General features: G+C 45.5%; 1 protein-coding gene and 1 long non-coding RNA gene across 4 annotated transcripts in view; one reads left to right on the top strand and one right to left on the bottom strand.

Annotated features, from left to right (window-relative positions):
• Positions 1-4,550, bottom strand: part of SUPT3H (SPT3 homolog, SAGA and STAGA complex component) — a 268,403-nt gene extending 263,853 nt beyond the window's left edge. Inside the window, exons 1-2 of one of the 3 annotated variants that reach the window (XM_052693167.1) lie at positions 1,223-1,560; positions 343-440 (exon numbers count right to left, since the gene is read on the bottom strand). In XM_052693167.1, the coding sequence (XP_052549127.1) occupies positions 343-440; positions 1,223-1,313 (189 nt within the window). In that variant the 5' untranslated portion in view covers positions 1,314-1,560. Of the gene's footprint in view, positions 1-342; positions 441-1,222; positions 1,561-4,246 lie in introns of those variants that run through there. The other 2 variants (XM_052693150.1, XM_052693143.1) reach the window with 2 other exon arrangements.
• Positions 1-12,730, top strand: part of LOC128086017 (uncharacterized) — a 382,551-nt gene that overhangs the window by 16,186 nt on the left and 353,635 nt on the right. The window lies entirely within an intron of this gene.

Genomic DNA, 12,730 nt, shown 5'->3' with positions numbered 1-12,730 from the left:
AATAACGACTGCATTTGACATGAAATGGCACAGAATGGTCTCATATTTTAAGCTATTATTTGTCCGTCCACGAGTCAGACATGACAGTTATTCAAGCCCCTTCAGAAATATAGCACAGAATGGTCTGGACTGCTAAAAGAATATTAATACACAGATGTAACTATTTGATTTGCGACTGAGAAATACACAGCATAATCTCACATCACAGTTATGTCTCCACATCTGGAGATGTTTACAGATACTTCTGAGTTTGTAACTGAAGTCTAATCAGAGCTCTGTCCTTCCTCACAAGTGATTCTTCACCAAGAAAACATGGAAAACTATCCCAGCAGATACACTCACCTCCTTCTGAACACAACGTGCAGCACTTTCTGCTGGACTCCGTGCCACTTCTGGCAGCAAACTGCACTGCACATTAACACCAATGACTTTCTTTCTCTCTAAAGACACCTAAACAGAACAGCACAAAGGCTAAGCGTCTTGGAATCAACAGAAAAGTTTCCACAGCTTTCAGAATTCAGCTCTTGTAACTTTGACTGCACTAGCAATAAGTTTGTGGGTTTTGTCTCCCCCCATAATGCATTATTTTGGCTGCATTCTGACTATTCTGTAACTAATTTTTAATAATTGTATAGATGTTCAGTGTGGTGACCATAACCTTCCCACAGTGAGCACTGATAGCCTGCAGGGAAGCAAATACAGCGTGCTTGTATGTCTTCTGATAGAAACTGGCTTTGAAGTCTTGGAAGCTGCAGACAGGATTCTAGCAGACCCCAACCTGTCACCTTGATTTTCTTGAAGGGTAAGATGCTCATGTATGAACACACAGAGCCCAAGCTAATTCTACCAGCATGCTTTGCTGCTCATCTGCCTACAAGAAAATCCATCAATATCAAGGCTCACATCTACTTTCAGTTCCATCTAGAGAACCTCAATTCTAAGGTTCCGCTAACGCTGTTCTATCCTCTACAAAGCAAAACCAACTTTATTCTTACCAACAGCTTTAGTTACGTTTTCCTCTGTATAATTTCTCTTGTTTTCTTTCATCTGCCTCCATTTGCTCCATTCTTTTCAAGACAGTGTTGCCTTCCTAACCCATGACATTGATCCTCCTCCTTCCCCATCAGCCTGAGCTGTCTTTTGTCCACTGGCTGGAGTACAATCGTGAACATTTATAAACAATCCATAAACAACTATTAACATTCCTAGTACAGTTCCAAACCTGACCTTAATTGAACACTCTGGCATATCAGCTCTTCATACTTTGCCACCACCACTTTCCTCAAGTATATCAAAAATCCCCAGTGAAGCATCAAATATACAGCTCAGATTTTTTTCCATTTCTTTTTTACTGTTGAACTGTTCCTCTCTTTTCTGAGATCACTGCTTGCCATCAGAAATTTCAGTGCTCTTAAGCAGGAAATGTTATCTTCCACCGTTACTTATCCGTACACCTAGTACGAAGAAAACTGCAATGAGAACAGCATGGTTTTAATGTTAGCCACAACCATTCATACAAACTAAAACCTGACTGTTAAACACAGCTCCCAAGTGCCACACCTAACAGTTTTAATAAGTAGATGTAGTAGACAGAACATTCAGGATGCCGGTGCCTTGCAGAGAAATCACAATCACAGATGAGTTCTGAGAGATTTCCATTGAAATGTATTCTTTTTTTTTTATTATTATTCTTTACTTTTTTTTTTTTTTAAAGAAAAACATTTTTCCTCATTATTAAGCAAATCATTTTACAGTGTGCTTAACATTGGCTATCTCTACTGATACTTCTTCTGATTCACCTGAGAGATGTTCCTCTGAGTTGGGCCAAAGCAGAGGTGCCTCAGCTCACCCCTTCCATACAAGCCCTCGGCCTCTTTTTACCATTACTGTTGTTGATGTATGGCAGAATGGCAGCTGTGGGAACTAGAAACTTTACAGCCGATTCTGTGAAACTGATTGTAATCAAACATAACATTCTAAACATAAGTGAAATACAGAAGTAGTAAAAAGCCAAAGATTATTTATGAATAGAAACGTATACTGCATTAGCTTGCAGATGAACGCTTGACAATATTACTTCAAATTAATGATGATTACGTGCAGCACCATGAATGACAGGTCTAATCAATACCATTCCAAATCGATATCTTTGGCCTGCAGTTTTCTGACCAGCTCCTGGTAAGCTCTAATTGAGTCACTGCTGCCAAGCTCCATGAGAACACAGGCCTAGTTTCCTTTTCTTTACACACTCTGCATATTTACACATTTGGATGTTACACAATTGCAACAAGAGCGTCAATTCAGTTAGTTTCTACAGGATAATCACTTGCTTAGATTTGGCCTAATGCTTTAAAACACTCTTGTAAGAAAGACCCAGAAATACACAGCCTGCCTGGGCTCATGCTCGAGGAAAACACAGCACAACAGCAACATCAACACAATGCTCGGTATCACTTCACACTATTGCATAAGCAATTCTTAAAGTACTGGTAGCTTGCTAAATAATAGCTTGACTATTGCGATAAGTTACAAACTGACTAATCCCATTTCAAACAGCTCCATTCTGTGCTATCCAAAATTAAGTCCTCCACAGGTTGGTAACACTCCGTTGGTTATGACACTCACAACTTCACAAAACAGTCTAACGGCTACTGAATTCTGTTAAACCTCAGGCAATGTTTCCAAACTCATATACTCAAAACTTGTGAGTAAAGAGCCAGTAAAGCTCCTCATTTACTTCTCAGAGGCACGGCCTTGGAGTTGTCCCTTCTGCCTTTGCGCATGTCCCAGCTAGATGTCAAGCTGCTCTCCAGAATCATCACAGCTACAAATTGTTTTACCTCAGGAAAGCTTTGTATATCCACAAGACCCAGATGTGGGACTTTCAGAAAGCCATGAACACTGCTGCACTTGAAAACACTGCTTGCAGCATCAGCTTTCACGTCTACACTGGGATAACACAAAGCACAAAAATGCACCAAAAGAAAATGAAATCTGATTTGTACGTTAGTAATGTGCAAATACAAGTCAGTGCATAGTCCATCAAAGTTAATAGGAAGAAGGACATCACCTTCCAGGCCATGTGCATCTGGTCAACAATTTTAAAAATACCTAAGAGGGAAGAAAGATGATGCACTGCACCCTGCCAAGTGAGTTAGCACAGCACTGGCTGCAGTGCCTCAAGTCAAAAGGAAAGAGAGGCTTGTACCAAGGAAGAGAATGGCGTGGGAGTGAGATCAAAGACTTGAAAAGAAAGCTAAAGTACATCATCAACAAAAACCCTAAAACAGGTTCACTCTCAGGAAATTTGCTGTCTCACAACAGGCCATTAATGCAGCACAGCACATCTGACAGCCCACAATACCGGGTTCTTACCTCCCCTCCACACACCCAGTAATAAATATTTTGCATAGGTATTGTTTTGCGTTCATCGACTGCAAAGAATTCATTTGTATAACTTCTAGGAAGCAGCAGTTGATCAGATATGCAGATACAGTTAGTAAATAATCATAGAATGGCCTGGGTTGCAAAGGCCCCACAGCACTCATCCAGTTCCAACCCCCTGCTGTGTACAGGGTCGCCAACCAGCAGCCCAGGCTGCCCAGAGCCACATCCAGCCTGGCCTTGAATAAAACCACTCAAAGCCTACACAGAGAATATTGTCCCAGACAGCAGCTATCGCTAGGCTGTAGCATTTAACAGTCTGCAGGGATAGGCTCTATTTATAGCAAAAAAAACACCTCTTCTGTTTGTGCACATAAAAGTAAAGCCCACAAAGCAGAGCCGCACAAGCAGGCAGCATCAGACAGGGGCTAGCAGCACCTCTAGCTCAGCGCAGGCCACGGGCTGGCCTCGGTTACATAACTCCAAGTCCCAACAAGAACCCTCTCCCAAACACCCAGAGACAACACAAGCTGCAGGGCAAGCTCCAGCGCCCCACAACACCGCAGGCCACGAGAAAAGCCCGTGCGGAGCTCCGCCAGCAGCCCCGGCTGCGCGCCCTGTGAGCATCGCGGGGCTCCCGATAGGAGCTGGAGCAGCGCTTCCTCCTCGCGCCGCCCGGCACCGCCTGAAGCGCGGAGAGCCGAGCGTAGCGCCGGCTCGGCAGCGAGCTCCCGCAGGCGGCTCCCGCCCGCCCGCCCGCCCGCAGCCCGGTCCGCGCCGTCCCGCCAGGCCCCCGGGATCGACCCGGCTCTGTAGAGCGGGCCGGGCTGCGATCGCGCCGGCGACTCGCTGAGAGGCTCACCCCGGGGATGGATGGATGGATGGATGTTGGATGGAGGAGGCTGAGGTGTGCGGGGAGGAAGGAAGGAAGGTAGGAGCTTGGTGGTGCCCGGTCCCCCCCCAACGTGTGCGGCTGTCCGAAACGGGAAAGCGAGCGGCGGGAACTGAACCTCGTCCCTTCCACTCTACGCGCTGACTGAACCGAAGCGAGAAACCGGGGGGGGCGAACGGCCGCGGCCTCCCCCCTCGGCCGCGGCGGTGGCGGCTCCGGCGTGGAGACGCTCAGGCAGCGATTGCGGGGGGGTGGAAAATGGCGCCGCCCGCGGGGGAGGGGCCGGCTTCGCCACACGGCGGCCGCGGAGCGCCGCAGTCTCCGTCTGCCGCGCGGCGGCCGCGGCCTCCCAGGGCGAGGGGTGGAGCCGAGGCGGGGCCGCCGCTGCGCCGCTTCCCTCCTCCGTCGCCGCTTCCTGCCCGCCTCCGCCGTTCCTCTCGGCCGTTTTCCCGCCCACCGCGGGCAGGTGCGGGCTGCGGGCATGGCCTGGGGGCGGGCTGGGTTCTGAACAGCCGGGAAGAGTTTGAGGAGAACGGGGTGCTCTCATCGCTGCTTGTCGTTGTACGGCTCCTGGGGGCTGCTCACTCCCCGTCCCCAACCTGTGTGTAAATCCAAACGTGCTGCTGCTTTGTAAATCCCAATAGGTCCTTACTGCAACCTAATGCATCCTGCAGCCATGCTGGTAGCTTAATGCACTGAGGTAATTAAATATCTTCGACACACAAAATCATAGAATGACCAGAGGGACCTCAAGGATCACGAAGCTCCAACCCCCCTGTGCCATGCAGGGCCACCAACCTCCCCATTTCACAGCAGCCCAGGCTGCCCAGGGCCCCATCCAACCTGGCCTTGAACACCTCCAGGGATGGACGGGGCATCACAGCCTCTCTGGGCAGCTGTTCCAGCACCTCACCACTCTCACAGCACACAACTTCCCCTGACATCCAACCTCCATCTGCCCTCCCACAACTCCAAACCATTTCCCCTTGTCCTGCTGCCATCTCCCCTTTCACAGAGCTGACTCCCCTCCTGTCTGCAGGCTCCCTTTAGGTACTGCAGGCTGCACTGAGGTCACCCCGCAGCTTCTCTTCTCCATGCTGAACAAGCCCAGCTCCCTCAGCCTATCTTTGCAGTGGAGGTGCTGCAGCCCCCTGCTCATCTCTGTAGCTCCTCTGGACCCTCTCCAACAGCTCCCTGTCTGTCTTGTACTGGGGCCCCCAGACCTGGACGCAGTGCTGCAGATGGGGCCTCATGAGGGCAGAGCAGAGAGGGACGATCACCTCCCTGTCCCTGTTGTCCATCCCTCTTCTGCTGGAGCCCAGGATACCATTTGCTTTCTGAGCTGCAAGAGCACACTGCTGGCTGACATTCAGTCTTTTCATCCACCAGGACCCCCAGGTCCTTCTCCGCAGGGCTGCTCTCGAGGGGTTCTTCTTCCATTCTGTATACATACCTGGGGTTACTCCAACCCATGTGCAAAACCTTGCACTTTGCTATGCTAAACCTCGTAAGGTTTCCGCAGGCCCACCTTTCGAGTTTCTTGAGGTCCCTCTGGATGTCTTCACTTCTAACATGTCACATAGGAGGGCCTATGTCTCCATTTTGTAGCAGTGCTTCTTTCTTCCTGTAGTGTCAGCTCAGAAGGCTGAGGGGACACAGAAGGCAGACACCTGCCCCTTTGGCCTGCGCGTTTCTCATTCAACCACCCTCAGTACCTCCTAGCTCTAGGGTTTGGTGCATCCAGTTCACTCATTTCAGTGGCCAGGTTTGTAGGCAGATAGGCTCATTTGTGTCATTCCATTAACTGGAATGATTAATTGTGACCAACAGAGGTGTGCTGAGTGGCTGTTAGTGCTATCTGTCTTCATGATGAGCAGAAAACTTGCTTTTCTTGAAGGCTTGCAGGGAGCTAGCAGCCAAAGGAACACTTGGCCCTGGCCATGTTTAACCCACCTTCCTGCTGCACGCTGCTCAACAGCTGTATGCTTTCTGAGAAGATTTGTTCTAAGAAATCCACAGTATAGAGACTGCATATTTTTACATGCACTGTAGTGCTTTAAGGTCTCTTTGAAGGAATAAGAGAAGGAGGAAGCTTTGACAACCACTGAAATAATCTTAATGCTCTTGGAGCCATCTGCATCCAAATTTATTTGAGTTCAACCTCTTTTCTGCCTTTTCACCTTTGCTTCATTCTACCTCATTCTACATTTCCTCTATTTTTTCCTTTTAACTCTGCTACCCTTCACTCCCATTCTGCTTCATGCAGACACCTGACAGTCCCTCCGCTCCTCTCCTCCTCCCACACCAGCGTCAGCAAGACAAGGCAATTCTGCTGCTCGCTGCTCTCCCTTCTGTTGCTTATGTCTATGACAGGAAAGCTGCTATCAGCCTGAGCACTGACAGCAGCAAGCAAAATGGAGCAACTAAGATAGCTGATTCTTGCATTTAAAGCAAATTCTAATTCTTACTGCAGTGAGGATGACCTGAACTTTTCCTTCCTATTATGCATTTTAAAAAACATCTGGACAACCCCAGCTAAAGGAGGATTACTGATAAGCATTTTCCTGGCCAAAAGGAAAATCAAAGTATTCTGTCAAGTTGTGAGAGATACTGCAGTCTTTCACAAGACAGCTCCAGTTTTTAGCCAAATTCTTTGATTTGCCAAAGCTTTACATTACAGGCAGTGCAGCATTTTGCTGGTCTTTCTGTGCTATGTGCCATGCATATCTTTATGTATATTGGTAAGACAGACTAATGTGAAAACACAGAAGATAGAGAAGTTACTGTGCCAATTCTGCAGGATAATTTTAATAAGGGAATTACTGTGATAATATGGTTTAACTTGTCCAGTGTGAACTACATAATTTTCAGGAGTGTGAATAGAATCATAGAATCATAGAATCACCAAGGTTGGAAAAGACCTAAAAGCTCACCCAGTCCAACTGTTCACCTATTCCCAACAGTTCCCACTAAACCATGTCCCTCAACACAGCCTCCAGCCTTTCCTTGAACACCCCCAGGCTCAGTGACTCCACCACCTCCCTGGGCATCCATTGCAGTGCCTGACCACCCTTTCTGAAAAGCAATACTTCCTCATGTCCAGCCTGAATCTCCCCTGCCGTAGCTTGAAAAGAGCTAATAGAAAATAGAGCCAATAGAAAATAAATAGAGCCAATGTGACTTGGTGAGGTGCCTGAAAAAGTACTGAAAGAACTTTCACTGATGAATTTTTGTTTTTGTGCAAAACGCTTTTGCCCGCAGTGAGAGGTTACTGGTTCAGAAGTGGTTTGAGCTAATGCTAATGATGGGCTGGGCCGATGAAAGAACATTCCTTCCGTTGCTGCCTGTATAGGTGATAACTTCTGGCTGAGCAGCTGAGCAAGGCAGGTATTATTGTGGTTGTGAAATCTCTAATCAGTACAAAATACAGTGAGCAGAATCGTAGAATCATAGAATTGCTCAGGTTGGAAACGACCTTAGAGGTCATCGAGTCCAAGCTAACCAAAGAAGCAGCAGAAGACAGAAGCAAATAGGACTGAGGAGCACAATGTGCCTTACAGTACTGTGTGCTTGTGTAGTTGGTAAAAGTGCCAGGGCTGCCCCCTCACAAGTCTGAATCCTTACAGAGCTTCACAGATGAGAGAAAAACCTGATCAAGCTTTGTTATGTATTACACAGAACCAAAAAAGGGCACAAATAAAATCATATTCCTTTTCTGGTCACCCTTCAGATCCTAAGGTCATTGCAAACTGTCTCAGCACTTTTACAGACTGGACTCTGCTCAAACCATAATGCTTACAAAGTTCTGCTTTGAATAGGCCTGATTTTCTCTGTCATTTGTTTTCACTTTTATTTCTCTGCACAACATAAGAAGTCCGAAAAAGATTTTATTTTCCCCTACATAGCGTATAATTTACATCCATCATCCCAGGAGGTCAGTGCCACTGGGGTGCCATTTAAGTACAATGAATATAAAGTAATGAAGCTCTCGCTGGAGTGGATGGCCGCAGATCTTGGGGAAAGAGAAAAAGTTTCCAAAGCATGTGGAGAAAACACGACGGGAGACCGAGTGAATTCATCACACCACAAAAATGTCTCCATCCTGTCGACAAAGTCATTAAAGGAAAATGAACCATTGTTACTTTAGACGCTTGCATTCCTTTGGCATAATAACTTCAGTGTAGAAGCATTGGTGCAAAGAGAATTTGCACACACGAGGAAAAAAAAAAAAAGATCTGTTTAAAAAAAAAGAACGTATCCAGATTATGTAATGAAAGAAATCCTCCGAGCTCCAAAGAAGAGATGGAGCCTCTGCAGAAGCCACAACTAATAGGGAACCGTATGCAGCGGTCCAGGGTGGTTCTTTTCCTCCTGCCAACAAGTCAAAGGGAATGCCAGCACAGGCAATTCTTTTCTGATAACCCACAGATGATATTCTCTTTAATTACACGAATGTTTCTATCCCCACTTGATCCATAGCCATGCTGGTTTTTAAGATCCTTTCCAGAGATTTCCCCCGTCCCGTTTCCCTTTTCAAATTCATTTACTTTCAATAATTTTTCAGTCTCCATAAAAGCAATCTGCGAGGAATGCAGGGATTAGAAAAGTTTGCTGTGTTCAATTTTATGTAATGCCCTGGCAAAGGGTGTCCAAATGAGAGACAGTGTCACGTGCATACAGTAAATCATCGCATATACCCATTTCAAATATGTTGTTCCTCTGTAGGCCTGCCACCAGGAAACACCACTTTAAAGCAAACTGTCATGCAACCCCTAGAAGAAGAGATGAAGTTCAAGAGCTGCAGCAAAAATCCTCTATTTTAACTTATTCGGTGGTATGGCAAAGTTGTATTTGGTATGCAAGTTAAAACCAAAACAGGCTAATAGATTTAGCAACTTTATTGTCAAAACTGTTCAGTAATACAATACATAAAAAGTGCTTTCAGTTGCTTTAATTTTTGGCTTAATAGAAAGGCACTACGTTGATTTAAGGGAATGCTGAAAAGGAAATCTGTCCTTTATTTATTTTTTGTGACTGCACTGGAACAGGGAACTGAGCAGAGAACTGCTGAGGAAACGTATGCCAGCAAGCACCAAATCGTACCTGTTAATTACAACAAATACGCTTGCAGACAGCAGCAAGCATGCTATTTATCCATCAATTACAAGCACTGATGTGTGGGGAAATGAATTGGTTTGCTGGCAATTGTCCCAATTAATTGGGCGTGCTATTTATTAGGGCACTGATTAAAGCGTACTCTGCAATGTAATAGTTCAGTACGAAGCTGCCAACCCTTATTCACTCTCCTGGCTCACATGGGTAAAAGCAGGAGAGTAGACAGGCACAATATGAAAATAATGATGTGCTCTGTGCCAAAATGGATTTGAGGCAACTCCAGTGCCTGGAAATTAAAGACCTGGAGAAACAGAATTAGGTGGCATCATGATGTTGAAGATAGAGGTTTGTGTTGTGTAATCCGGCTTTGACCAAGAGCTTCCATCTGTAATAGTCATTTTGCACACGTGTTAACACCAGCACCACGTTACACACTCCTGTAAGCAGCAGGCTAAGGAAATGGGAAACAGGATAAAAGCAGACTTTGGGTGCTGAGTGATCTGAGTCCATTGGCTTGAAGAAAAGCTGCTGGGGGGTCCTGATCCCTGTCACCGACTCCTTGAACCTATCTGATCAACCACCCTGATTGAGAGTATAGATTAAGTAAAACCATGGATTCCACAAATGAGGTTAGGAGTTTCCACACACAGTCAAGGAAACTTATGCTAATAATTGTATATGTTATCCAGAGTAATGCTTACAGTTTGATGCCAGCCAGGATAACCACCAGAGCAAACCAAAATAGTGATTTGTACCAGTTAAGAATTCCTTGGTCTTGCATCGTTCATAACTTACCTTGTTAGCACTGATGCAAGACCTGGGTGCAAGGCCCAGCATTCCATGATTTACTAGCAAGCTTTTGTTCCTACCTACTTCCTACAGCGTCCTCAGCATTTTGGCGATGCTTAAACGACCTGCGCTCTGCCTCTTCAGAAGGAAGTACTCAAAGGTGACTCTATGAGCAGAGAGCTGCAGCCTAAGGGCTCCAGCAGCAGAAATTAAGTCTTAGTTCTTTCTTAGGAAACTTGTTGTGCCCCAGAAAATCATAGTAGTGTGACAGCCACTTAAAAATGGGAGCAGGAAAGGCAGAGCACCAGTTCTCTCATGCAAGGGAAGGGGCTGACACTAGTCACCAGAGACTCCATTAGCTAGAGAGCAGCTTTCCAGAAGGATCACAAGGACCTCAGTGTAGCAAAACATTAGGAGGGCTTCTTCACCCATGTAATCACACCTGCAGGCCTTATTACTCCTGCCTGCCACCATTTAACTGAAACCACCTTACTGCACAAAGCCACAACCAGGCAAGCTTAACTCTGACTGACCCCAAAGCACAGCCATTACCCTAGTAGCAGTATGTATTCTGCATTATTGGGAGTAGGTTTCAGTGTCAGGTGTAGTCACCAAAACTTAGATGTCTACACTTGGGCTGCACTTAGGTTCCCATGACAGTCAATGGAGACTCAGTCAAAGTGGCCAGTGCAAGCGAGAGACCAGTTCAACCTAAAATAGACACCTCTGTTTTGTCATGGGATTTGCTCTCTGCAAACCACTGACTGCATTTACTAGGACTGACTGTAGCTAGCAGTGTGAAGTGCTCTGGGCTGTGCTGTCTGGTGTCCACCAGCCTTTCCAAAGAGCAAAGGACCTCCCTTGGGTCCTGACTCATGCACCAACCCGTAGCCATCTCTTAGGAAACTCAAAGCATCTCTAATGGCACTGGATAATTAATTTTAAGAGAGTGAATTGAGCCTTAGATTACTGTTGAGGATAATGGGAGTTTAAACAGCTAAATTAAATGTAAACATTTACATTGTAAACAACTAAATTCAGGTGCTTGAATGTGGAACGCAGCTCTTCCAGCTGCCATTTGTCTAAGGAAAATGTCATTCTGTATAGTTATTATTCACTTATATTGGGTATACAAATTGGAACATTATGTTGCTTTCAGAAAACTTGCAGGTTTTTGAGTCCTTTGTATCCTTAACAAAACTAAATCTGGTGTAATTTTGGCATGCAGAGCAAGTGGGATCCTCAGGTTAACTATTTCCAAATGATGTGTTGGGTTTATTACAGAGTCCTGTCACAAGGCTTTGAATGATAACTGGGAATTAACCAGGACACATGAGATTTAATGTGCAGAGAAACTGTGAGTAAGGGGGATGTTAGTTCTTCCTGGATTGCATATTAGTATAAGGAAAGCTTCCAGAACTGGGTCCATTCAAAACAATAACTTTGAGATATAGGAATAGCGCCAGGAATATGCATCAAATTACTCCTGGATTGCAGAATAAATAACATCAGCCACAGGTTGCTAAGGATTTAATTTCCTCAATGTCCTGAAACAAATTAATGTTATTTGACCACGCAGAGCAGATAGAATGCTAAGTTTATGGTTCCCCCAAACATTATATCCTTTAATGTGGGTGCCCAGCGGTGGTAATCTGTGTACATAAGATATCAGATAGAAATGTATCAGAGAAGCTTTTTTGCTCTGAATAAATGTTTAAATATTTAGGGCCAAATTCCATCGCTAAACATATGAACACAGCTCTCTTTGAGTCCATCAGAGTTGTGCGTGTGTATCTTAGAGCAGAACTTGGCCCTTACGTTTTAGAGTTTATAACTAAGCTTCCAGTGTAACATAACGTGTGATCTGTACCACTCAGCAAAGTGGTAAGGCCTCCTTTTAGTGTAAGGGTACCACTAGGTGCTTCTGCCTTTCTTTCGGATGAGAAGAACTCCTGAGAATGTTCTTACCTTTTCCCTAGGCAGTGTTCCTTTTCTTTGAAAGGTGCTCTTTGACAGCTTTGGTCAGTTCCATAGCTGGGATATCAAGTAGGACGCACTTCTATTCCTCTCCTACTTCTCTCCAGTTTCCACTCTGCCAATCTTGATAACAGGAAATACAGAATCATGACAGAAAATAGAGTAGCATTTTAAAATGCCCTTAGACTAATGAATTAGATATACTTGTAAAATTATGAGCAAGCTAAAGTGTTGGTTTTAAGCTGTAAGCAGCGTGCTCAGATCAGCCAAAGGACGTGTGTGGTCATTCATTCCAAGGAACTAATATTACACTGAGATCAGCTGAAACATTTTTACTTGGAACTGTGCATGAGTGCCAGTACTTCTGAATCCAGAGCAATTCTTCCCCTGTTTTTGATGCATCCTTTAACCCCATGTTACAAAGTATTTATGAATCACAGAATCCCAGCACGACCTGGGTTGCAGAGGCCCACAGCGCTCATCCAGTTCCAACCCCCTGCTGTGTGCAGGTCGCCAACCAGCAGCCCAGGCTGCCCAGAGCCACGTATCTAAATTGTTCTGAGTTGGTTCTGT

Source organism: Tympanuchus pallidicinctus, unplaced genomic scaffold, assembly GCF_026119805.1.
Source record: "Tympanuchus pallidicinctus isolate F22 unplaced genomic scaffold, pur_lepc_1.0 scaffold1, whole genome shotgun sequence".
Lineage (NCBI taxonomy): Eukaryota > Metazoa > Chordata > Aves > Galliformes > Phasianidae > Tympanuchus > Tympanuchus pallidicinctus.
The sequence above is the reverse complement of the archived record's forward strand: the minus strand, read 5'-3'. Positions and strand labels throughout refer to the sequence as shown.